At 40.8% G+C, this 25,195-nt stretch overlaps 1 protein-coding gene across 1 annotated transcript in view; it reads left to right on the top strand.

The window, feature by feature from the left end:
- The first annotated feature begins 770 nt into the window (after positions 1-770).
- The window catches only part of Gpo1 (glycerophosphate oxidase 1), a 169,642-nt gene continuing 145,217 nt past the window's right edge, over positions 771-25,195 (top strand). Inside the window, exons 1-3 of the mRNA XM_071683695.1 lie at positions 771-923; positions 6,243-6,364; positions 6,774-6,997. Coding sequence (XP_071539796.1) covers positions 854-923; positions 6,243-6,364; positions 6,774-6,997 — 416 coding nt within the window. The 5' untranslated portion in view covers positions 771-853. The remainder of the gene's footprint in view (positions 924-6,242; positions 6,365-6,773; positions 6,998-25,195) is intronic.

Below are 25,195 nucleotides of genomic sequence, written 5' to 3'. Positions count from 1 at the left end.
TCAGGTACTGCAATTATCAGGTACTGCAGTTATCAGGTACTGCAAGTATCAGGTACTGCAATTATCAGGTACTGCAGTTATCAGGTACTGCAGTTATCAGGTACTGCAATTATCAGGTACTGCAAGTATCAGGTACTGCAAGTATCAGGTACTGGCAATTATCAGGTACTACAGTAGTAGGAGAGGGTCAGCACCTCAAACAAACCTCAAACACTGAGTGACACGTTGGCTGTTATAGTCTAAAATACGTCGAGGTAAATGAACGCCGTAGATAAGGTTATCATTGATCAGCAATACTGATGATAATCATTGTTAACAAGAACTTTACTGCTTCACAATCAGTTGTGTTCCCATTGTTAATCTTTCCTTCACAACCTTCAATGATAATTCATTTCCACATCCCCCCCCCCCCTGGGGCCTGCAACCAGCGTCGAAGGCAGTGTGGAATTATATGTGTTATATTTACCCTACATAATCAAACGTTCCATAATGTCTTCCATGTAGGTCATGATACAACTGGTCAGTGTTACATGGAACCCATTTTCTTTCATAGATATTTCCACATATTCGCCAGCCAACACTACGACAACTGAGCCGGACTAACCTATGTAGGAGGAGTTAAATACACGCTCACGGAAGCTTTAGATTTAAATTCTGATCCATTTGTTTTATTTTATCCTCGTCATATCTTACTACTATGTGGAAGACAAACTATATTCATCATAGTCGTGAGTCTACTGATTATAAAGCCTCCATACTGATTATAAAGCTACAGTAACATCTCCACCTCACCTTACACCAGTCAACCATCTCGGACTCTCTGCCAACTTAATTTAGCAGGCTGTACATATACATGCCTTCATCCATTCCCAGCACCACCTCGCCTCACAGGAAACAGCATCGCCACCTCCAGCGTCAGTTAGGTAACGCCAAGAAACACGAAAAAAAGGCCACAACAATTCATACTCATTCTCTAGCTGTCATGTGTAATTCACTGAAACCACAGCTTCTTAGCCACATCCAGGCCCTCAGACTTTTCCATGATCCTGGATCCTGGATCAACTTGTATTATCATGTGCTAGGATAGAATACGTCCTGGATCAACTTGTATCACATGTGCTAGGATAGAATACGTCCTGGATCAATTTGTATTATCGTGTGCTAGGATAGAATACGTCCTGGATCAACTTGTATCACATGTGCTAGGATAGAATACATCCTGGATCAATTTGTATTATCGTGTGCTAGGATAGAATACATCCTGGATCAACTTGTATCACATGTGCTAGGATAGAATACGTCCTGGATCAATTTGTATTATCGTGTGCTAGGATAGAATACGTCCTGGATCAACTTGTATTATCATGTGCTAGGATAGAATACGTCCTGGATCAACTTGTATCACATGTGCTAGGATAGAATACAACCTGGATCAATTTGTATTATCGTGTGCTAGGATAGAATACGTCCTGGATCAATTTGTATTATCGTGTGCTAGGATAGAATACGTCCTGGATCAACTTGTATTATCATGTGCTAGGATAGAATACGTCCTGGATCAACTTGTATCACATGTGCTAGGATAGAATACATCCTGGATCAATTTGTATTATCGTGTGCTAGGATAGAATACATCCTGGATCAATTTGTATTATCATGTGCTAGGATAGACTACATCCTGGATCAATTTGTATTATCGTGTGCTAGGATAGAATACATCCTGGATCAATTTGTATTATCATGTGCTAGGATAGAATACATCCTGGATCAACTTGTATTATCATGTACTAGGGTAGAGTACATCCTGGATCAATTTGTATTACATATGCTAGGATAGAATACATCCTGGATCAATTTGTATTATCATGTGCTAGGATTGAATATGTCCTGGATCAACTTGTATTATCATGTGCAAGGATAGAATACGTCCTGGATCAACTTGTATCACATGTGCTAGGATAGAATACATCCTGGATCAATTTGTATTATCGTGTGCTAGGATAGAATACATCCTGGATCAATTTGTATTATCATGTGCTAGGATAGAATACGTCCTGGATCAACTTGTATTATCATGTACTAGGATAGAATACATCCTGGATCAATTTGTATTATCATATGCTAGGATAGAATACATCCTGGATCAATTTGTATTATCATGTGCTAGGATAGAATACGTCCTGGATCAACTTGTATTATCATGTACTAGGATAGAATACGACCTGGGTCAATTTGTATTACATGTGCTAGGATAGAATACGTTCTGGATCAACTTGTATTACATATGCTAGGATAGAATATGTCCTGGATCAATTTGTATTACATGTGCTAGGATAGAATATGTCCTGGATCAACTTGTATTATCATGTGCTAGGATAGAATACGTCCTGGATCAGCTTGTATTATCATGTGCTAGGATAGAATACGTCCTGGATCAATTTGTATTATCATGTGCTGGGATAGAATACGTCCTGGATCAACTTATATTATCATGTGCTAGGATAGAATACGTCCAGGATCAACTTGTATTATCATGTGCTAGGATAGAATACGACCTGGATCAACTTGTATTATTATGTGCTAGGATAGAATACGTCCTGGATCAATTTGTATCATTCATATGCTGGGATAGAATACGTCCTGGATCAATTTGACGACAGTCTCAAACAGTCCCAAGGATATGATTTTTGTTGTTCAGGTAAAGACAAACAGTGCAGTTAATGGAAGATCTGAGGAAATATTAATGAAGTATCAGGAACTCATTAGCAAGTTTAGATAAAAGTTTTAGGAAGCTTATGATATTGGGATTGCTGCATCCACTCTATTGTACTTTCTCCATACTTCAGCATTTCAGCTGTAATCCCATCCACTCCAAGTGGCTTTCTTACCTTCAGTCTCATTATTGCCCTTCTTGCCTCCCTTTTTGCTATTGGCCCCTGCACTTGTATCCTCCTCCTTCCAACCTCCATATCCATGCATGTAACAACAGCTGCCTCCCCTTCTTCCACATTCTTTAGTTCTTCAAAATACTCTTTCAATCTTCCTTTCATTTCCTCCTTTCGATTCAGCAACTCCCCTTCATTACTTCTCACAACAATACCTTTCTTGCACCCACCACCCCTTTCCTTTTTCACCTCCTTCCAGTATAGCTTTTTTATTATTCTGAAACTTTTCACTTCCATCTGAAATCTTCATCTACTCTTTCTTTTCTTTAATCTATCAGCTTAACATTCTGCTTACATATTTAGTATTCTTCCCTCCTCCTTTGCTGAACTTCCATTTATCAAGCAATCTACCATATGCATTTTTCTTCTCTTCCATAGCATTTTTAATTTCTTCTATCCACCATACATTGCCTTTTTTATTCCTGTATCTCACTACCTTGTATCCAAATACTGATTTTACAACCTTTAATAGTTTTTCTCTAAATTTTTTAAATACCTTATTCACTGCACTTCCATTGAAGCTTTCAGTTACCTTCTTTTCATACTCCTCCCTACATATTTCTGATTCATCTCTTTGCTTGCCAACAGTTTTACCTCTCCATTCTTCCTTACACCACACCTCTACTTCTCCCTGATCCTCATCCCTACAAGAACTGCCAAATGGTCAGAATCTCCAAAGAATCCTCTTACGACTCTAGCATCCAGCACAGCCTTGCTCATCTTTCATCCACTGCCACGTAGTCAGTGAAAGCCATTTGTTCTTCTCTTTCATCATTCCTCATCCATGTATATCTATGGATCATCTTGTGCTGAAAAAAGATGTTTGCAAGGAATAATCCTCTCAGCACAAATATCCACAAAATAACTTCCATTCTCATTTACTCCAGGCACTCCCCATTTACCAACTGTCTCACCAATTTCATCACATCCTTACTTTTGCATTCATATCACCCAGTATGACCACGTTTCTTTCATTCTCAAAACCATTTATAGTCATTCAAATTTCTCCAAAAAAGCTTCATTTCATCCTTGCCTCATATAAACTTCATTTTCACAGGTGCATATACACATACCCATGCATACTTCACAATCCCTGTCTCTCCTTTCATCCACACTTTTCTTGATCCATTCCACCCATGCTCTGTAACGCCCTCCCATACTCTTGGTGATAGCGGAATTGCACATCCTTCTTTTCCTCTTACCTGATATTTTTCACACATTCCCGTCCATACCATTACTCCTTCCATGCCCACTCTTACCTTGCATTCATCATTTCCTAATGAGCTAATTGATATGAAATTTGGTAAGCATATTCAGGGCTCCTATGGACAAGTTTTAGTAACAGAAGTATAAAACAAATTTGAAAAATTATTGTTCTGAATAAAAAAATTTTTTAAAGAAGTTATCCAGTCCATTATGGTGACATGATCTGGATTTGTCCTAGGACACATTTTCGTCTTCTTCTTCTTCTTAGGCATGAATTTCACACCGGCTAATTTCTAGGGGGATTGAAGGTTCCCCAGACCTCTGCTGGAATTAGCAGAGATGGACCAGAAGAGCCTGTATCTTCTTGTGTAATGCAGTCCTGTAAAGAAAAATTAACAGCCTTTTTCACTTCTGTAGGGAAAAAAATATGAGAAAGTTTTATCATTTTTTTGCCCTAATCGTATAAAGAAAGAATATTTTTTGTAAATAGATTCAGGGTAAAGTATGGTATATGCAGATAAAACATGATTATAATCATATAGTGTGAGTTAAGATATCAGATAAGTTATAATCATATAATGTGAGTTAAGATATCAGATAAGTTATAATCATACAGTGTGAGTTAAGATCAGATAAGTTATAATCATACAGTGAGAGTTAAGATATCAGATAAGTTATAATCATACAGTGTGAGTTAAGATCAGATAAGTTATAATCATACTGTGTGAGTTAAGAGATCAGATAAGTTATAATCATACAGTGTGAGTTAAAATATCAGATAAGTTATAATCATATAGTGTGAGTTAAGATGTCAGATAAGTTATAATCATATAGTCTGAGTTAAGATATCAGATAAGTTATAATCATACAGTGTGAGTTAAATTATCAGATAAGTTATAATCATACAGTGTGAGTTAAGATATCAGATAAGTTATAATCATATAGTGTGAGTTAAGATATCAGATAAGTTATAATCATACAGTGTGAGTTAAGATATCAGATGAGTTATAATCATACAGTGTGAGTTAAGATATCAGATAAGTTATAATCATATAGTGTGAGTAAAGATATCAGATAAGTTATAATCATATAGTGTGAGTTAAGATATCAGATAAGTTATTTTGCATGAGAGACAGACTGAGATTCTGAACTGTTTTAATGCTGGTTGATTAGATTTTGTAGCTTTTGGAATTTCATGAACTTACATTGTGCAGAATTAAGAAATGAGACATCAGATATTAAACTTTATATTTCATAAGTTCAGGAAAATACAGAGTGATTACTTGAATGTATAATGCTTGACTTCAGGATTTGTCAGAAAGGTAAACTATACAGTATAGATCTCCACAGAACTACAGTTCACAGAGCATAGTTTTGCAGTAGCAACAATAGATGGTAAACTGTTTCGGGTATAGTCTTTACATGGGAATTAGGCTGAGGAAAATTTTGGTCAGGAACACATAATTCCCACTTATACCAAGGATAGTAATTACTCGTACAGCAGCACTCCACTAGAAAGACAGATTTACTGGAACATAACCCCGTTGTTTAGTGAAGTTCCATTTATTGCAAAAACTGATGATGATATGGGAAGAAGTATTATTACAGAAAGACAGATTTACTGGAACATAACCCCGTTGTTTAGTGAAGTTCCATTTATTGCAAAAACTGACGATGATATGGGAAGAAGTATTATTACAGTTTTAAAAGTATCATAAGAAACTGAAGATTAATGTTTTTAACATTACACTGGAGTATAAGTGTAGAGAATAGTGGTTTCTTCTTTTACCTCATTCTTTAGATTTAGAAGTATAAGGAATCATGCTGTGCTGTTATGTTTGTGCCTTTCTTTATGTTTCTGAAGATGTTTGATTTTCATCGTAGTGTTGTTGGTTGTATAGATCTTATATTTTCCAAAATCTTTTTACTCAGGAAATGTGTTATATTGTAGAGATGTAAGTTTCTTTGATCAACTTTGTAGTCTTATATTTTAAAAGATTTGAAAATATACTGTTTTACTCTTCTTAATGGTCTTTTATTGAGTTATTTTTCCTTGGAGTCTCTTACTAGTTATGCATTATTTCTTTGCAGCTTGGGTGATGGCAGCTTCACGCACAAGAACTATGGCCCGAATAATTGGGCTAGGTGTTGGTATAGCTGGAGCAGGGGTTCTTGCAGCTTATTATATTTTTGATGATGACCAACACACTAAGGTATCCACCATCAAGACTCAATGTTATTGGTATTGCAATTTTGTAGAACAAGTAATTTTAGAAGACAGACCTGTAAGGAATGGCCTCTTCCAGATTTTGATGGAAAGCAAGTGGTATTGATTATTCAGTATAGGTATGGATATCATCCCTGTGGCTCTCCCCTAGACAAACCAGTCTTTGGTAAAGATAATTTTCTCTTAGCTATTTAAAGGGTTATCTTCATTTTTGTCCTTGCAAATAGTATAAAGCCTATAATGATCATTGTTTGCTTTATTTACTCAATTTTTGTAGGGTTTTAGAATAGAATTTTTTGTATGTAGTATATATTTGTGTATATTTAAAAACATTTATTAATATTACACTTTTTTCCCATTTTTTGATATATGATGATGAAATATACATCTAACAGAGGCAGTTCACCAGAGTGGCAGCAGCTGAAAGCCTCAAGGTCAGGCCAACTAGACCGTTACCAACACGTGAGCAACAGCTCAAGAGTTTAGGGTCAGAAGCATTTGATGTCCTGGTCATTGGAGGAGGAGCAACTGGATCTGGTTGTGCACTTGACTCTGTGTCCAGAGGATTAAAAACAGCCATGGTTGAAATGGATGATTTTGCTTCTGGGACATCTTCTAGGTTTGTGTACCAGTAGTGACTTTATAGGGTTATCATGTTGTTAAAGTTAAACATGGTACTGTAATGAGTTGTTATTACATAATCTGTTTCTGCACAATTTATATGTATGGAGGAGGGCAGATGTGTTGGAAATGAAATGTTTGAGGACAATATGTGTTGTGAGGTGGTTTGATCAAGTAAATAATGAAAAGGTAAGAGAGATGAATGGAATAGAAAGAATGTGGTTGTGAGAGCAGAATTGGGTGTGTTGAAATGGTTTGAACATATGGAAAGATTGATTGAGGAAAGGTTGACAAGAGGATATATGTGTCTGAAGTGGAGGGAAGAAGGAGAAGTGGGAAACCAAATTGGAGGTGGAAGGATGAGTGAAAAGATTTTGATCAATCAGGGCCTGAACATATAGGAGGGTGAGAGGCCTTCAAGGAATAGAGTGAATTGGAAAGACGTTTTATACCAGGGTCAGTGTGCCATCAATGGACTGAACCAGGACATGTGAAACGTCTAGGGTAAACCATGGAAAGATCTGTGGGGCCTGGATGTGGAAAGGGAGCTGTGGTTTCGGTGCATTACACATGAGTGTGAACGAATGTCGCCTTTTTTTGTCTGTTTTCCTAGCACTACCTCACTGAAGCAGAGGGTACTGATGCTGTTTCCTGTGGGACAGGGTGGCGACAGGAATGGATGAAGGCAGTTGTAGTGCTGGTGATGGCCAGAGAGAAGGGTGAAGAGAGATTTCTCTTGGAGACTAGAAAGAAAATAGATCAGTTGAAATTAAAGAAAAAGTACCCTGACCACGAAAAGTAGAGACTATTGATGGAAGTAGGGAACAGGGAACAAAAAACAGTGTTGGGGCTGGGGAAGAGAGACAAAGGCATTGATTAGTTAATTAGTGCAGAGGAAGAGGGATTCAGGGACACACTTGAATTGGAGAAAAGGGCCAAATTTTATTATATAAAACTACAGAGGGAACACATGCTCTGTTAAAGGCAAAATTACCAGGGAAATATATGTAGTGTTTGATGGAGGGTTTAAGAAGTGCTGAGTATTTGAGATCAGTACTTGAAGGTGAAAATGCAAGTTTTTAAAAAACTTGAGAAACCGAAATCAGAAGAGGTAGTGAAGTGGAGAGTATTGTAGGTAGACTTAAATTGCTGATGAATTTTGGACTTAAAGAAGACAACATGACAGCAAAAAAAAGGAAAGGTTAGCAAAGGAAAACAGACAAATAAATAAGTTACCATGGCTGTAGATGGGAAATGCAGTTTCTCAGATTAATGGAACAAAGGCAATAGGAAAGTGTAATTAAATAAAAGGGAATGACTAGTAAAGATTACATTCAGAATTGAGATATGTTGCCAGAAGGAACTTATTCCTGTCAAATCAAGTATGATTGGTATGATGACAACATACCAATCCTATTCGACTACATATTACAAATACAAGCAAAAGTTAAAACTTTTATTGTTATTATTATCTATCTATTCTGTTATACTTTGTCACTGTCTCCCGCGTTAGCGAGGTATCGCAAAGAAACAGATGAAAGAATGGCCCATCCCACCCACATACACATGTTTACACACACGTCCACACATGCACATATATACACCCACACATTTCAGCGTATACATACATACATACACACACACAGACATATATATATATATATATCCCTGGGGATAGGGGATTAAGAATACTTCCCACATATTCCCTGCGTGTCGTAGAAGGCGACTAAAAGGGGAGGGAGCGAGGGGCTGGAAATCCTCCCCTCTCATTTTTTTTTTTTTGTAATTTTCCAAAAGAAGGAACAGAGGGGGCCAGGTGAGGATATTCCAAAAAAGGCCCAGTCCTCTGTTCTTAACGCTACCTCGCTAACGCGGGAAATGGCGAATAGTTTGAAAAAAAAGATATATATATATATATATATATATATATATATATATATATATATATATATATATATATTTTTTTTTTTATTTCATTTTTATTTTACTTTGTCGCTGTCTCCCGCGTTTGCAAGGTAGTGCAAGGAAACAGACGAAAGAAATGGCCCAACCCACCCCCATACACATGTATATACATACACTTCCATACACGCAAATATACATACCTATATATCTCAATATACACATATATATACACACAGAGACATATACATATATACACATGTACATAATTCATACTGTCTGCCTTTATTTATTCCCATCGCCACCTCGCCACACATGGAATAACATCCCCCTCCCCCCTCATGTGTGCGAGGTAGCGCTAGGAAAAGACAACAAAGGCCCCATTCGTTCACACTCAGTCTCTAGCTGTCATGTAATAATGCCCGAAACCACAGCTCCCTTTCCACATCCAGGCCCCACAGAACTTTCCATGGTTTACCCCAGACCCTTCACATGCCCTGATTCAATCCATTGACAGCATGTCGACCCCGGTATACCACATCGATCCAGTTCACTCTATTCCTTGCCCGCCTTTCACCCTCCTGCATGTTCAGGCCCCGATCACTCAAAATCTTTTTCACTCCATCTTTCCACCTCCAATTTAGTCTCCCACTTCTCCTTGTTCCCTCCACCTCCGACCCATATATCCTCTTAGTCAATCTTTCCTCACTCATTCTCTCCATGTGCCCAAACCATTTCCAAAACACCCTCTTCTGCTCTCTCAACCACACTCTTTTTATTTCCACACATCTCTCTTACGCTATTATTACTTACTCAATCAAACCACCTTACACCACATATTGTCCTCAAACATCTCATTTCCAGAACATCCACCCTCCTGCGCACAACTCTATCCATAGCCCACGCCTCGCAACCATACAACATTGTTGGAACCACTATTCCTTCAAACATACCCATTTTTGCTCTCCGAGATAATGTTCTCGACTTCCAAATATTCCTCAAGGCTCCTAGAACTTTCGCCCCCTTCCCCACCCTATGATTCACTTCCGCTTCCATGGTTCCATCCACTGCCAGATCCACTCCCAGATATCTAAAACACTTTACTTCCTCCAGTTTTTCTCCATTCAAACTTACCTCCCAATTGACTTGACCCTCAACTCTACTGTACCTAATAACCTTGCTCTTATTCACATTTACTCTTAACTTTCTTCTTTCACACACTTTACCAAAATCAGTCACCAGCTTCTGCAGTTTCTCACATGAATCAGCCACCAGCGCTGTATCATCAGCGAACAACAACTGACTCACTTTCCAAGCTCTCTCATCCACAATAGACTGCATACTTACCCCTCTTTCTGAAACTCTTGCATTCACCTCCCTAACAACCCCATCCATAAACAAATTAAACAACCATGGAGACATCACACACCCCTACCGCAAACCTACATTCAGATATTTCTTTTTTTTTTTTTTGCTTTGTCGCTGTCTCCCGCATTTGCGAGGTAGCGCAAGGAAACAGACGAAAGAAATGGCCCAACCCACCCCCATACACATGTATATACATACGTCCACACACGCAAATATACATACCTACACAGCTTTCCATGGTTTACCCCAGATGCTTCACATGCCTTGATTCAATCCACTGACAGCACGTCAACCCCGGTATACCACATCGCTCCAATTCACTCTATTCCTTGCCCTCCTTTCACCCTCCTGCATGTTCAGGCCCCGATCACACAAAATCTTTTTCACTCCATCTTTCCACCTCCAATTTGGTCTCCCTCTTCTCCTCGTTCCCTCCACCTCCGACACATATATTCTCTTGGTCAATCTTTCCTCACTCATTCTCTCCATGTGCCCGAACCATTTCAAAACACCCTCTTCTGCTCTCTCAACCACAATCTTTTTATTTCCACACATCTCTCTTACCCTTACGTTACTTACTCGATCAAACCACCTCACACCACACATTGTCCTCAAACATCTCATTTCCAGCACATCCATCCTCCTGCGCACAACTCTATCCATAGCCCACGCCTCGCAACCATACAACATTGTTGGAACCACTATTCCTTCAAACATACCCATTTTTGCTTTCCGAGATAATGTTCTTGACTTCCACACATTCTTCAAGGCTCCCAGAATTTTCGCCCCCTCCCCCACCCTATGATCCACTTCCGCTTCCATGGTTCCATCAGCTGCCAGATCCACTCCCAGATATCTAAAACACTTCACTTCCTCCAGTTTTTCTCCATTCAAACTCACCTCCCAATTGACTTGACCCTCAACCCTACTGTACCTAATAACCTTGCTCTTATTCACATTTACTCTTAACTTTCTTCTTTCACACACTTTACCAAACTCCGTCACCAGCTTCTGCAGTTTCTCACATGAATCAGCCACCAGCGCTGTATCATCAGCGAACAACAACTGACTCACTTCCCAAGCTCTCTCATCCCCAACAGACTTCATACTTGCCCCTCTTTCCAAAACTCTTGCATTCACCTCCCTAACAACCCCATCCATAAACAAATTAAACAACCATGGAGACATCACACACCCCTGCCACAGACCTACATTCACTGAGAACCAATCACTTTCCTCTCTTCCTACACGTACACATGCCTTACATCCTCGATAAAAACTTTTCACTGCTTCTAACAACTTTCCTCCCACACCATATATTCTTAATACCTTCCACAGAGCATCTCTATCAACTCTATCATATGCCTTCTCCAGATCCATAAATGCTACATACAAATCCATTTGCTTTTCTAAGTATTTCTCACATACATTCTACAAAGCAAACACCTGATCCACACATCCTCTACCACTTCTGAAACCACACTGCTCTTCCCCAATCTGATGCTCTGTACATGCCTTCACCCTCTCAATCAATATCTTCCCATATAATTTACCAGGAATACTCAACAAACTTATACCTCTGTAATTTGAGCACTCACTCTTATCCCCTTTGCCTTTGTACAATGGCACTATGCACGCATTCCGCCAATCCTCAGGCACCTCACCATGAGTCATACATACATTAAATAACCTTACCAACCAGTCAACAATACAGTCACCCCCTTTTATATATATATATATAATGCACCGAAACCACAGCTCCCTTTCCGCATCCAGGCCCAACTAAACTTTCCATGGTTTACCCCAGACACTTCACATGCCCTGGTTCAATCCATTGACAGCATGTCGACCCCGGTATACCACATTGTTCCAATTCACTCTATTCCTTGCATGCCTTTCACCCTCCTGCATGTTCAGGCCCTGATCGCACAAAATCTTTTTCAATCCATCCTTCCACCTCCAATTTGGTCTCCCACTTCTCCTCGTTCCTCCACCTCTGGCACATATATCCTCTTTGTCAATCTTTCCTCACTCATTCTCTCCATGTGACCAAACCATTTCAATACAACCTCTTCTGCTCTCTCAAACACCCTTTTTATTACCACACATCTCTTACCTTTTCATTACTTACTCAATCAAACCACCTCACACCACATATTGTCCTCACACATCTCATTTCCAAAACATCCTTCCTCTGCACAACCCTCGCAACCATATAACATTGTTGGAACCACTATTCCCTCAAACATACCCATTTTTGCTCTTCGAGATAATGTTCTCACCTTCCACACATTCTTCAACGCTCCCAGAACCTTTGACCCTCCCCCACCCTGTGACTCACTTCCACTTCCATGGTTCCATCCACTGCCAAATCCACTCCCAGATATCTAAAACACTTCACTTCCTCCAGATCTTCTCCATTCAAACTTACCTCCAAGTTGACTTGTCCCTCAACCCTACTGTACTTAATAACCTTGCTCTTCTTCACGTTTTCTCTCAGCTTTCATCTTTCACACACTTTACCAAACTCAGTCACTTACTGAGGTTTCTCACCTGAATCAGCCACCAGTGCTGAATCAACAGAGAACAACAACTGACACTTCCCAAGCCCTCTCATCCATTACAGACTACGTACTTGCCCCTCTTTCCAAAACTCTTGCATTCACCTCCCTAACAACCCCATCCATAAACAAATTAAGCAACCATGGAGATATCACACACCACTGCCACAAACTGACATTCACTGAAAACCATTCACTTTCCTCTCTTCCTACATACCTTACATCCTTGATAAAAACTTTTCACTGCCTCTAGCATACTTTCTTCTCACAGCATATTCTCTTAATACCTTCCATAGAGCATCTCTGTCTACTCTATATTATATGCCTTCTCCAGATCCATAAATGCTACATACAAATCCATTTGTTTTTCTAAGTATTTCTCATATACATTCTTCAAAGCAAACACCTGATCCACACATCCTCTACTACTTCTGAAACCGCACTGCTCTTCCCCACTCTGATAATCTATACATGCCTTCACCTTCTCAATCAATACCTTCCCATATAATTTCCAGGAATACTCAACAAACTTATACCTGTGTAATTTGAAAATTCACCTTTATCGCCTTTGCCTTTGTACAATGGCACTATGCATGCATTCCGCCACTCGTCAGATACATCACCATGAGCCATCCTTTATTATTATCTTTATTATTATCATTATCATTATTTCTCCCCTATCCATAGAATGAATACTTCCCACGCATTCCTCACATGTCGTAGAAGGCGACTAAAGGGGATGGGAGTGGGGGGCTGGAAACCCTCCCCTCCTTGTATTTCAACTTTCTAAAAGGGGAAACAGAAGGAGTCACGCGGGGAGTGCTCATCGTCCTCGAAGGCTCAGATTTGGGGTGTCTAAATGTGTGTGGATGTATCCAAGATGAGAAAAAAGGAGAGATAGGTAGTATGTTTGAGGAAAGGAACCTGGTTGTTTTGGCTCTGAGTGAAACGAAGCTCAAGGGTAAAGGGGAAGAGTGGTTTCGGAATGTCTTGGGAATAAAGTCAGTGGTTAGTGAGAAGACAAGAGCAAGGGAAAGAGTAGCACTACTCCTGAAACAGGAGTGGTGGGAGTATATGATAGAGTGTAAGAAAGTAAACTCTACACTGATATGGGTAAAACTGAAAGTTGATGGAGAGAGATGGGTGATTACTGGTGCATATGCACCTGGGCATGAGAAGAAAGATCATGAGAGGCAAGTGTTTTGGGTGCAGCTGAGTGAGAGTGTTAATAGTTTTGATGCACGAGACCGGGTTATAGTGATGGGTGATTTGAATGCGAAGGTGAGAAATATGGCAGTTGAGGGGATAATTGGTGTACATGGGGTGTTCAGTGTTGTAAACGGAAATGGTGAAGAGCTTTTAGATTTGTATGCTGAAAAAGGACTGGTGATTGGAAATACCTGGTTTAAAGAGAGAGCTATACATAAGTATACATATGTAAGTAGGAGAGATGGCCAGAGAGCATCATTGGATTACATGTTAATTGATAGGCGCGCAAAAGAGAGACTTTTTGATGTTAATGTGCTGAGAGGTGCAACTGGAGGTATGTCTGATCATTATCTTGTGGAGGTGAAGGTGAAGATTTGTATGGGTTTTCAGAAAAGAAGAATGTTGGGGTGAAAAGAGTGGTGAGAGTAAGTGAGCTTGGGAAGGAGACTTGTGTGAGGAAGTACCAGGAGAGACTGAGTACAGAATGGAAAAAGGGAAGAACAAAGGACGGAAGGGGAGTGGGGGAGGAATGGGATGTATTTAGGGAAGCAGTGATGGCTTGTGCAAAAGATGCTTGTGGCATGAGAAGCATGGGAGGTGGGCAGATTAGAAAGGGTAGTGAGTGATGGGATGAAGAAGTAAGATTATTAGTGAAAGAAAAGAGAGAGGCATTTGGACGATTTTTGCAGGGAAATAATGCAAATGAGTGGGAGATGTATAATAGAAAGAGGCAGGAGGTCAAGAGAAAGGTGCAAGAGGTGAAAAAGAGGGCAAATGAGAGTTGTGGTGAGAGAGTATCATTAAATTTTAGGGACAATAAAAAGATATTTTGGAAGGAAGTAAATGAAGTGCGTAAGACAAAGGAACAAATGGGAACATCAGTGAAGGGAGCAAATGGGATGGTGATAACAAGTAGTGGTGATGTGAGAAGGAGATGGAGTGAGTATTTTGAAGGTTTGTTGAATGTGTTTGATGATAGAGTGGCAGATATAGGTTGCCTTGGTGGTATGGTGGTATGCAAAGTGAAAGGGTTAGGGAGAATGATTTGGTAAACAGAGAAGAGGTAGTAAAAGCTTTGCGGAAGATGAAAGCCGGCAAGGCAGCGGGTTTGGATGGTATTGCAGTGGAATTCATTAAAAAAGGGGGTGAGTGTATTGTTGACTGGTTGGTAAGGTTATTTAATGTGTTTAAGACTCATGGTGAGGTGCCTGAGGATTGGTAGAATGCTTGTGTACTGCCATTGTGTAAAGGGAAAGGGGATAAAAGTGAGTGCTCAAATTACAGAGGTATAAGTTTGTTGAGTATTCCTGGTAAATTATATGGGAGAGTATTGATTGAGAGGGTGAAGGCATGTACAGAGCATCAGATTGGGGAAGAGCAGTGTGGTTTCAGAAGTGGTAGAGGATGTGTGGATCAGGTGTTTGCTTTGAAGAATGTATGTGAGAAATACTTAGAAAAGCATATGTATGTAGCATTTATGGATCTGGAGAAGGCATATGATAGAGTTGATAGAGATGCTCTTTGGAAGATATTGAGAATATATGGTGTGGGAGGCAAGTTGTTAGAAGCAGTGAAAAGTTTTTATCGAGGGTATAAGGCATGTGTATGTGTAGGAAGAGAGGAAAGTGATTGGTTCTCAGTGAATGTAGGTTTGTGGCAGGAGTGTGTGATGTCTCCATGGTTGTTTAATTTGTTTATGGATGGGGTTGTTAGGCAGGTGAATGCAAGTGGTTGGGAAAGAGGGGCAACTATGCAGTCTGTTGTGGATGAGAGAGCTTGGGAAGTGAGTCAGTTGTTTGCTTATGATACAGCGCTGGTTTCTGATTGAAGTGAGAAACTGCAGAAGCTGGTGACTGAGTTTGGTAAAGTGTGTGAAAGAAGTAAGCTGAGAGTAAATGTGAATAAGAGCAAGGTTATTAGGTAGAGTAGGGTTGAGGGACAAGTCAATTGGGAGGCAAGTTTGAATGGAGTAAAACTAGAGGAAGTGAAGTGGTTTAGATATCTGGGTGTGGATTTGGCAGGGGATGGAACCATGGAAGTGGAAGTGAATCATAGGGTGGGGGAGGGAGCGAAAATTCTGGGAGCCTTGAAGAATGTGTGGAAGTCAAGAACATTATCTCGGAAAGCAAAAATGGGTATGTTTGAAGGAATAGTGGTTCCAACAATGTTATATGGCTGCAAGGCGTGGGCTATGAATAGAGTTGTGCAAAGGAAGGTGGATGTGCTGGAAATGAGATGTTTGAGGACAATATTTGGTGTGAGGTGGTTTGATCGAGTAAGTAATAATAGGGCAAGAGAGATGTGTGGTAATAAAAAGAGTGTGGTTGATAGAGCAGAAGAGGGTGGTTTGAAATGGTTTTGTCACATGGAGAGAATGAATGAGGAAAGATTGACCAAGAGGATTTATGTGTCAGAGGTGGAGGGAACGAGGAGAAGTGGGAGACCAAATTGGAGGTGGAAAGATGGAGTGAAAAAGATTTTGAGTGATCGGGGCCTGAACATGCAGGAGAGTGAAAGGCGTGCAAGGAATATAGTGAATTGGAATGATGTGGTATACCGGGGTCAACATGCTGTCACTGGATTGAACCAGGGCATGTGAAGCATATGGGATAAACCATGGAAAGTTCTGTGGGGCCCTGGATGTAGAAAGGGAGCTGTGGTTTCGGCGCATTATTACATGACAGCTAGAGACTGAGTGTGAATGAATGTGGCCTTTGTTGTCTTTTCCTAGCACTACCCTCTTCTGCTCTCGCAACCACACTCTTTTTATTACCACACATCTCTCTTACCCTTTCATTACTTACTTGATCAAATTACCTCACACCACTTTTTGTCCTCAAGCATCTCATTTCCAACACATCCACCCTCCTCCGCACAACATTTTGTATCATGCATGCCTCACAATCATACAACATTGTTGGAACCACTATTCCTTCAAACATACCTACTTTTGATCTCCAAGATAATGTTCTTGCTTTCCACACATTCTTCAACGCTCCCAGAACTGTTGCCCCCTCCCCCACCCTATGACTTACTTCCACTTCCATGGTTCCATCCGCTGCTAAATCCACTCCCAGATATCTGAAACATTTCACTTCCTCCAGTTTTTCTCCATTCAAACTTACCTCCCAATTTGCTTGTCCCTCAAATTTGCTGAACCTAATATTATTACCTTGCTTTTATTCACATTCACTCTCAGCTTTCTTCTTTCACACACTTTACCAGACTCAGTCACCAACTTCTACAGTTTCTCACCCAAATCAGCCACCAGCACTGTATCATCAGCAAACAACAACTGACTCACCTCCCAAGCCCTCTCATCCACAACAGACTGCATACTTGCCCCTCTCTCCAAAACTCTTGCATTCACCTCCTTAACAACCCCATACATAAACAAATTAAACAACTATGGAGACATCACACACCCCTGCCGCAAACCGACATTTACTGGGAACCAATCACTTTCGTCTCTTCCTACTCATACACATGCCTTACATCCTCGATAAAAAAAATTTTCACTGCTTCTAGCAACTTACCTCCCACACCATATACTCTTAATACCTTCCACAGAGCATCTTTGTCAACTCTTGTCATATGCCTTCTCCAGATCCATAAATGCTACATACAAATCCATTTGTTTTTCTAAGTATTTCTCACATACACTCTTCAAAGCAAATGCCTGATCCACACATCCTCTACCACTTCTGAAACCACACCGCTCCTCCCCAATCTGGTGTTGTGTACAGCTTGACCCTCTCAATCATTACCCTCCCATTTGATTTCTTAGGAATACTCAACAAACTTATACCTCTGTAATGTGAACACTCACCTTTATCCCCTTTGCCTTTGTACAGTGGCACTATGCATGCATTCTGCCAATCCTCAGGCACTTCACCATGAACCATACATACACTGAATATCCTCACCAACCAGTCAACAACACGGTCACCCACTTTTTTAATAAATTCCATGGTAATACCATCCAAACCCGCCGCCTTGCCGGCTTTCATCTTCCGCAAAGCTTTCACTACCTCTTCTCTGTTTATCAAATCATTCTCCCTAACCCTCTCACTTCACACACCACCTCGGCCAAAACATCCTATATCTGCCTCTCTATCATCAAACACATTCAACAAACCTTCAAAATACTCACTCCATCTCCCTCTCTTCTCACTACTACTTGTTATTACCTCCCTATTTATCCCCTTCACTGATGTTCCCATTTTTTCTCTTGTCTTATGCACTTTTATTACCTTCTTCCAAAGCATCTTTTTATTTTCCCTTAAATTTAATGATACTCTCTCACCTCAACTCTCATGTGCCCTTTTTTTCACCTCTTGCACCTTTCTCTTGACCTCTTGCACCTTTCTCTTGACCTCTTGCCTCTTTCTTTTATACATCTCCCAGTCATTTGCACTATTTCCCTGCGAAAATTGTCCTAATGCCTCTCTCTTCTCTTTCACTAACAATCTTACTTCTTCAACCCACCACTCACTACCCTTTCTAATCTCCCCACCTTCCACCTTTCTCATGCCACAGGCATTTTTTGAGCAAGCCTTCACTGCTTCCCTAAATGCATCCCATTCCTCCCCCACTCCCCTTATGCCATTTGCTCTCACCTTATTCCATTCTGCAGTCAATCTCTTGTGGTAATTCCTCACACAAGTCTCCTTTCCAAGCTCACCACTCTCTTCACCCAAAAATTCTCTCTTCTTTTCTGACAACCTCTACATGTCTTCACTTTTGCCTCCACAAGATGATCATCAGACATCTCCCCAGTTGCCCCTCTCAGCACATTAACATCCAAAAGTCTCTCTTTCACGCACCTATCAATTAACACGTAATCCAATAGCGCTTTCTGTCCATGTCTTCTACTTACATACGTATACTTATGTATATCTCTTTTTAAACCTGGTATTCCTAATCACCAGTCCTTTTTCAGCACACAAGTCTACAAGTTCTTCACCAACCCCTGACTTTACTCCCAAGACATTCCCAAACCACTCCTCCCCTTTACCCTTGAGCTTCGTTTCACTCAGAGTTAGAACATCCAGGTTCCTTTCCTCAAACATACTGCTTATCTCTCCTTTTTTCTCATCTTGGTTACATCCACACACATTTAGACACTCCAATCTGAGCTTGAGGATGATGAGCACTCTCCGCATGACTCCTTCTGTTTCCCCTTTTAGAAAGTTAAAATACAAGGAGGGGAGGCTTTCTAGCAACCCACTCCCATACCCTTTAGTCACTGTCTCCCGCGTTAGGGCAAGAAAACAGACGAAAGAACGGCCCAACCCACCAACATACACATGCATATACATAAACGCCCACACATGCACACATACATACCTATACATTTCAACGTATGCATACATATACATACACAGACATATGCATATATACACATTGGAATATATACACAAAGGAATATATACACATGTACATATTCATACTTGCTGCCTTCATTCATTCCCGTTGCCACCCCACCACACATGAAACAGCATCCTCCTCCCCCACGCTTGCGTAAGGTAGCACTAGGAAAAGACAACAAAGGCCAGATTCGTTCACACTCACTCTCTAGCTATCATGTATAATGCACCAAAACCACAGCTACCTTTCCACATCCAGGTCCCAGACACTTTACATGTCATGGTTCAGTCTGTTGACATCATGTTGACCCCGGTTGACCACATCGTTCTAATTCACTCTATTCCTTGTTTGCCTTTCACCCTCCTATATGTTCAAGCCCCGATTGCTCAAAATCTTTTTCACTCCATCCTTCCACTTCCAGTTTGGTGTCCCACTTCTTGTTCTCTCCACCTCTGACACATTCTTTTTGTCAATCTTCCCTCACTCATTCTCTACATGTGACCAACCATTTCAATACACCCTCTTCCGCTCTCTCAACCACACTCTTTTTATTACTACACATCTCTCGTACCCTTTTATTACTTACTTGATCAAACCACTTCACACCACATATTGTCCTCAAACATCTCATTTCCAACACATCCACCCTCCTCCACACAACTCTATCTATAGCCCAAACTTTGCAACCATATAACATTGTTACAACCACTGCTCCTTCAACATACCCATTTTTGCTCTCTGAGATAATGCTCTCGCCTTCCACACATTCTTCACCGCTCCAAAAACCTTTGTCCCCTCCCCCACCCTGTGACTCACTTTCGCTTCCATGGTTCCATCCATTGCTAAATCCATTCCCCGATATGTAAAACACTTCCCTTCCTCCAGTTTTTCTCCATTCATACTTACCTCCCATTTAACTTGTCCCTCAAATCTACTGAACCTGATAACCTTGCTCTTATTCACATTTACTCTCAACTTTCTTCTTTCACACACTTTACCAAACTCAGTCACCAACTTATGCAGTTTCTCACCCGAATCAGCCACTATCCCTGTATCATCAGCAAACAGCAACTGACTCACTTCCCAAGCGCTCTCATCCACAACAGACTACATGCTTGCCCCTCTCTCCAAAATTCTTGCATTCACCTCCCTAACAACCTCATCTATAAATCAAACAACCATGGAGACATCACGTACCCCTGCCGCAAACCGGCATTCACTGGGAACCAATCACTTTTCTGTCTTCCTACTCATACACATGCCTTACATTCTCAATAAAGCCTTTTCATTGCTTCTAGCAACTTACCTCCTACACCATATACTGTCAACTCTATCATATGCCTTCTCCAGATCCATAAATGCTACATACATATGCTTTTCTAAGTATTTCTCACATACATTCTTCAAAGCAAACACCTGATCCACACATCCTCTACCACTTCTGAAACCACACTTCTCTTACCCAGTCTGGTGCTGTGCCTTTACCCTCTCAATCAATACCCTTCCATATAATTTCCCAGGAATACTCAACAAACTTATACCTTTGTAATTTGAACTCTTACCTTTATCCCCTTTGCCTTTGTACAGTGGCACTATGCATGCATTCCGCCAATCCTCAGGCACTTCACCATGAACCATACATACATTGAATATCCTCACCAACCAGTCAACAACACAATCACCTCCTTTTTTGATAAATTCCACGGCAATACCATCCAAACCCGTCACCTTGCCGGCTTTCATCTTCCTCAGAGCTTTTACTACCTCTTTTCTGTTTATCAAATCATTCTCCCTGACCCTCTCACTTTGCACACCACCTCGGCCAAAACATCCCACATCTGCCACTATCATCAGACACGTTCAACAAACCTTCAAAATACTCACTCCATCTCCTCACCTCACCATTTCTTGTTATGATCTCCCCATTAGCCCCCTTCACTGATGTTCCCATTTGTTCTCATGTCTTATGCACTTTTATTACCTCCTTCCAAAACATCTTTTTTTTTTATCATTATTATTATTATACTTTGTTGCTGTCTCCTGTGTTAGCGAGATAGCACAAGGAAACAGACAAAAAAATGGCCCAACCCACCCACATACACAGGTATATACATACACGTCCACACATGCACATATACATACCCATACATCCCAACGTATGCATATATATATATATATATATATATATATATATATATATATATATATATATATATATATATATATACACATGTACATAATTCATACTGTCTGCCCTTATTCATTCCCATCGCCACCCCTCCACACATGAAAGGAAAACCTCCTCCCCTCGCATGTGCGCGAGGTAGCGCTAGGAAAGGACAACAAAGGCCACATTCATTCACACTCAGTCTCTAGCTGTCATGTATAATGCACTGAAACCACAGCTCCCTTTCCACATCCAGGCCCCACAAAACTTTCCATGGTTTACCCTAGATGCTTTACATGCCCTGGTTCAATCCATTGACAGCACGTCGACCCTGGTATACCACATCGTTCCAATTCACTCTATTCCTTGCACGCCTTTCACCCTCCGCCATGTTCAGGCCCTGATCACTCAAATTCTTTTTCACTCCATCTCTCCACCTCCACTTTGGTCTCCCACTTCTACTCGTTCCCTCCACTTCTGACACATATATCCTCTTGGTCAATCTTTCCTCACTCATTCTCTTCATGTGACCAAACCATTTCAAAACACCCTCTTCTGCTCTCTCAACTACACTCTTTTTATTGCCACACATCTCTCGTACCCTTTCATTACTTACTCGATCAAACCACCTCACACCACATATTGTCCTCAAACATCTCATTTCCAGCACATCCCCCCCTCCTCCGCACAACTCTATCTATAGCCCACGCCTAGCAACCATTTGATATTGTTGGAACCATTATTCCTTCAGACATACCCATTTTTGCTTTCCAAGATAATGTTCTCGACTTCCACACATTTTTCAACGCTCTCAGAACTTTCGCCCCCTCCCCCACCCTATGATTCACTTCCACTTCCATGGTTCCATCTGCTGCCTAATCCACTCCCAGATATCTAAAGCACTTCACTTCCTCCAGTTTTTCTCCATTCAAACTTACCTCCCAATTGACCTGTCCCTACACCCTACTGTACCTAATAACCATGCTCTTATTCACATTTACTCTCAGCTTTCTTTTTACTTTCCATAAAATTTAATGATACTCTCTCACCTCAACTCTCATTTGCCCTCTTTTTCACCTCTTGCACCTTTCTCTTGACCTCCTGCCTCTTTCTTTTATACATCTCCCAGTCATTTGCACTTCTTTCCTGCAAAAATCGTCCAAACGCCTCTCTCTTCTCTCTCAGTAACAATCTTACTTCTTCATCCCACCACTCACTACCCTTTCTAATCTGCCCTCCTCCCACCTTTCTCATGCAACAAGCATCTTTTGTGCAAGCCATCTCTGCTTGCTTAAATGCATCCCATTCCTCCACCACTTCCCTTACGTCATTTGCTCTCACATCTTTCCATTCTGCATTCAATCTCTCCTGGTACCTCCTCACACAAGTCTCCTTTCCAAGCTCACATACTCTCACCACTGTCTTCACACCAACATTCTCTCCTCTTTTGTGACCAAAACCCTTTTAAAACACCCCCTTCTGCTCTCTCAAAACACTCTTTTTTTGCCAACATCCCGTACCCTTTCATTACTTACCGATCAAACCACCTCCACCCCATATTTTCCTCAAACACTCATTTCCCGCACATCCCCCCCTCCTCCGCCAACTCTATCTATAGCCCACGCCTAGGGAACCATTTGATATTGTTTGGAACCATTATTCCTTCAGACATACCCATTTTTTCTTTCCAAAAATGTTCCGACTTCCACACATTTTTCAACGCTCTCAAAAAAAAAAAAATTTCGCCCCCTCCCCCCCCTAAAAAGATTAACCCCGGGGGGGGGGGGGGGGGGGGGGGGGGGGGGGGGGGGGGGGGGGGGGGGGGGGAAAAAAAAAAAAAAAAAAAAAAAAAAAAAAAAAAAAAAAAAAAAAAAAAAAAAAAAAAAAAAAAAAAAAAAAAAAAAAAAAAAAAAAAAAAAAAAAAAAAAAAAAACCCCGCTTTTTAAAAAAAAAATTTTGAAAAATTAAAAAAAAAAAAACCCCTTAAAATTTCGGGCCCCCCCCCCCACCCTATGATTCACTTCCCCTTCCATGGGTTCCCCTTTTGCTGCCTAAAACCCCCTCCCAGATATCTAAAGCACTTCACTTTCCCCCAGTTTTTCTCCATTCAAACTTACCTTCCCCCAAATTTACCGTTTCCCCACAAACCCCAAATGTACCCAATAACCATGCTCTTATTTACAATTTCTCTCAGCTTTTTTTTTACTTTCCAAAAATTTAATGATACTCTCCACCTCAACTCTCATTTTTTCCCCCTTTTTTTTTACCTCTTGCCCTTTCTCTTACCTCCTTCCCCCTTTCCCTTTTTTACATCCCCAGTCATTTTTCCCCTTCTTTTTCCCGCAAAAAACGTCCAAACGCCTCTCCCCTTCCCCTCTCAGTAACTTTCCATGGTTTACCCTAGATGCTTTACATGCCCTGGTTCAATCCATTGACAGCACGTCAACCCCGGTATACCACATCGCTCCAATTCACTCTATTCCTTGCACGCCTTTCACCCTCCGCCATGTTCAGGCCCTGATCACTCAAATTCTTTTTCACTCCATCTCTCCACCTCCACTTTGGTCTCCCACTTCTACTCGTTCCCTCCACTTCTGACACATATATCCTCTTGGTCAATCTTTCCTCACTCATTCTCTTCATGTGACCAAACCATTTCAAAACACCCTCTTCTGCTCTCTCAACTACACTCTTTTTATTGCCACACATCTCTCGTACCCTTTCATTACTTACTCGATCAAACCACCTCACACCACATATTGTCCTCAAACATCTCATTTCCAGCACATCCCCCCCTCCTCCGCACAACTCTATCTATAGCCCACGCCTAGCAACCATTTGATATTGTTGGAACCATTATTCCTTCAGACATACCCATTTTTGCTTTCCAAGATAATGTTCTCGACTTCCACACATTTTTCAACGCTCTCAGAACTTTCGCCCCCTCCCCCACCCTATGATTCACTTCCACTTCCATGGTTCCATCTGCTGCCTAATCCACTCCCAGATATCTAAAGCACTTCACTTCCTCCAGTTTTTCTCCATTCAAACTTACCTCCCAATTGACCTGTCCCTACACCCTACTGTACCTAATAACCATGCTCTTATTCACATTTACTCTCAGCTTTCTTTTTACTTTCCATAAAATTTAATGATACTCTCTCACCTCAACTCTCATTTGCCCTCTTTTTCACCTCTTGCACCTTTCTCTTGACCTCCTGCCTCTTTCTTTTATACATCTCCCAGTCATTTGCACTTCTTTCCTGCAAAAATCGTCCAAACGCCTCTCTCTTCTCTCTCAGTAACAATCTTACTTCTTCATCCCACCACTCACTACCCTTTCTAATCTGCCCTCCTCCCACCTTTCTCATGCAACAAGCATCTTTTGTGCAAGCCATCTCTGCTTGCTTAAATGCATCCCATTCCTCCACCACTTCCCTTACGTCATTTGCTCTCACATCTTTCCATTCTGCATTCAATCTCTCCTGGTACCTCCTCACACAAGTCTCCTTTCCAAGCTCACATACTCTCACCACTGTCTTCACACCAACATTCTCTCCTCTTTTGTGAAAACCTCTACAAATCTTCACCTTCACCTCCACAAGATAATGATCAGACA

Source organism: Panulirus ornatus, chromosome 37 (assembly GCF_036320965.1).
Source record: "Panulirus ornatus isolate Po-2019 chromosome 37, ASM3632096v1, whole genome shotgun sequence".
Lineage (NCBI taxonomy): Eukaryota > Metazoa > Arthropoda > Malacostraca > Decapoda > Palinuridae > Panulirus > Panulirus ornatus.
The sequence above is the reverse complement of the archived record's forward strand: the minus strand, read 5'-3'. Positions and strand labels throughout refer to the sequence as shown.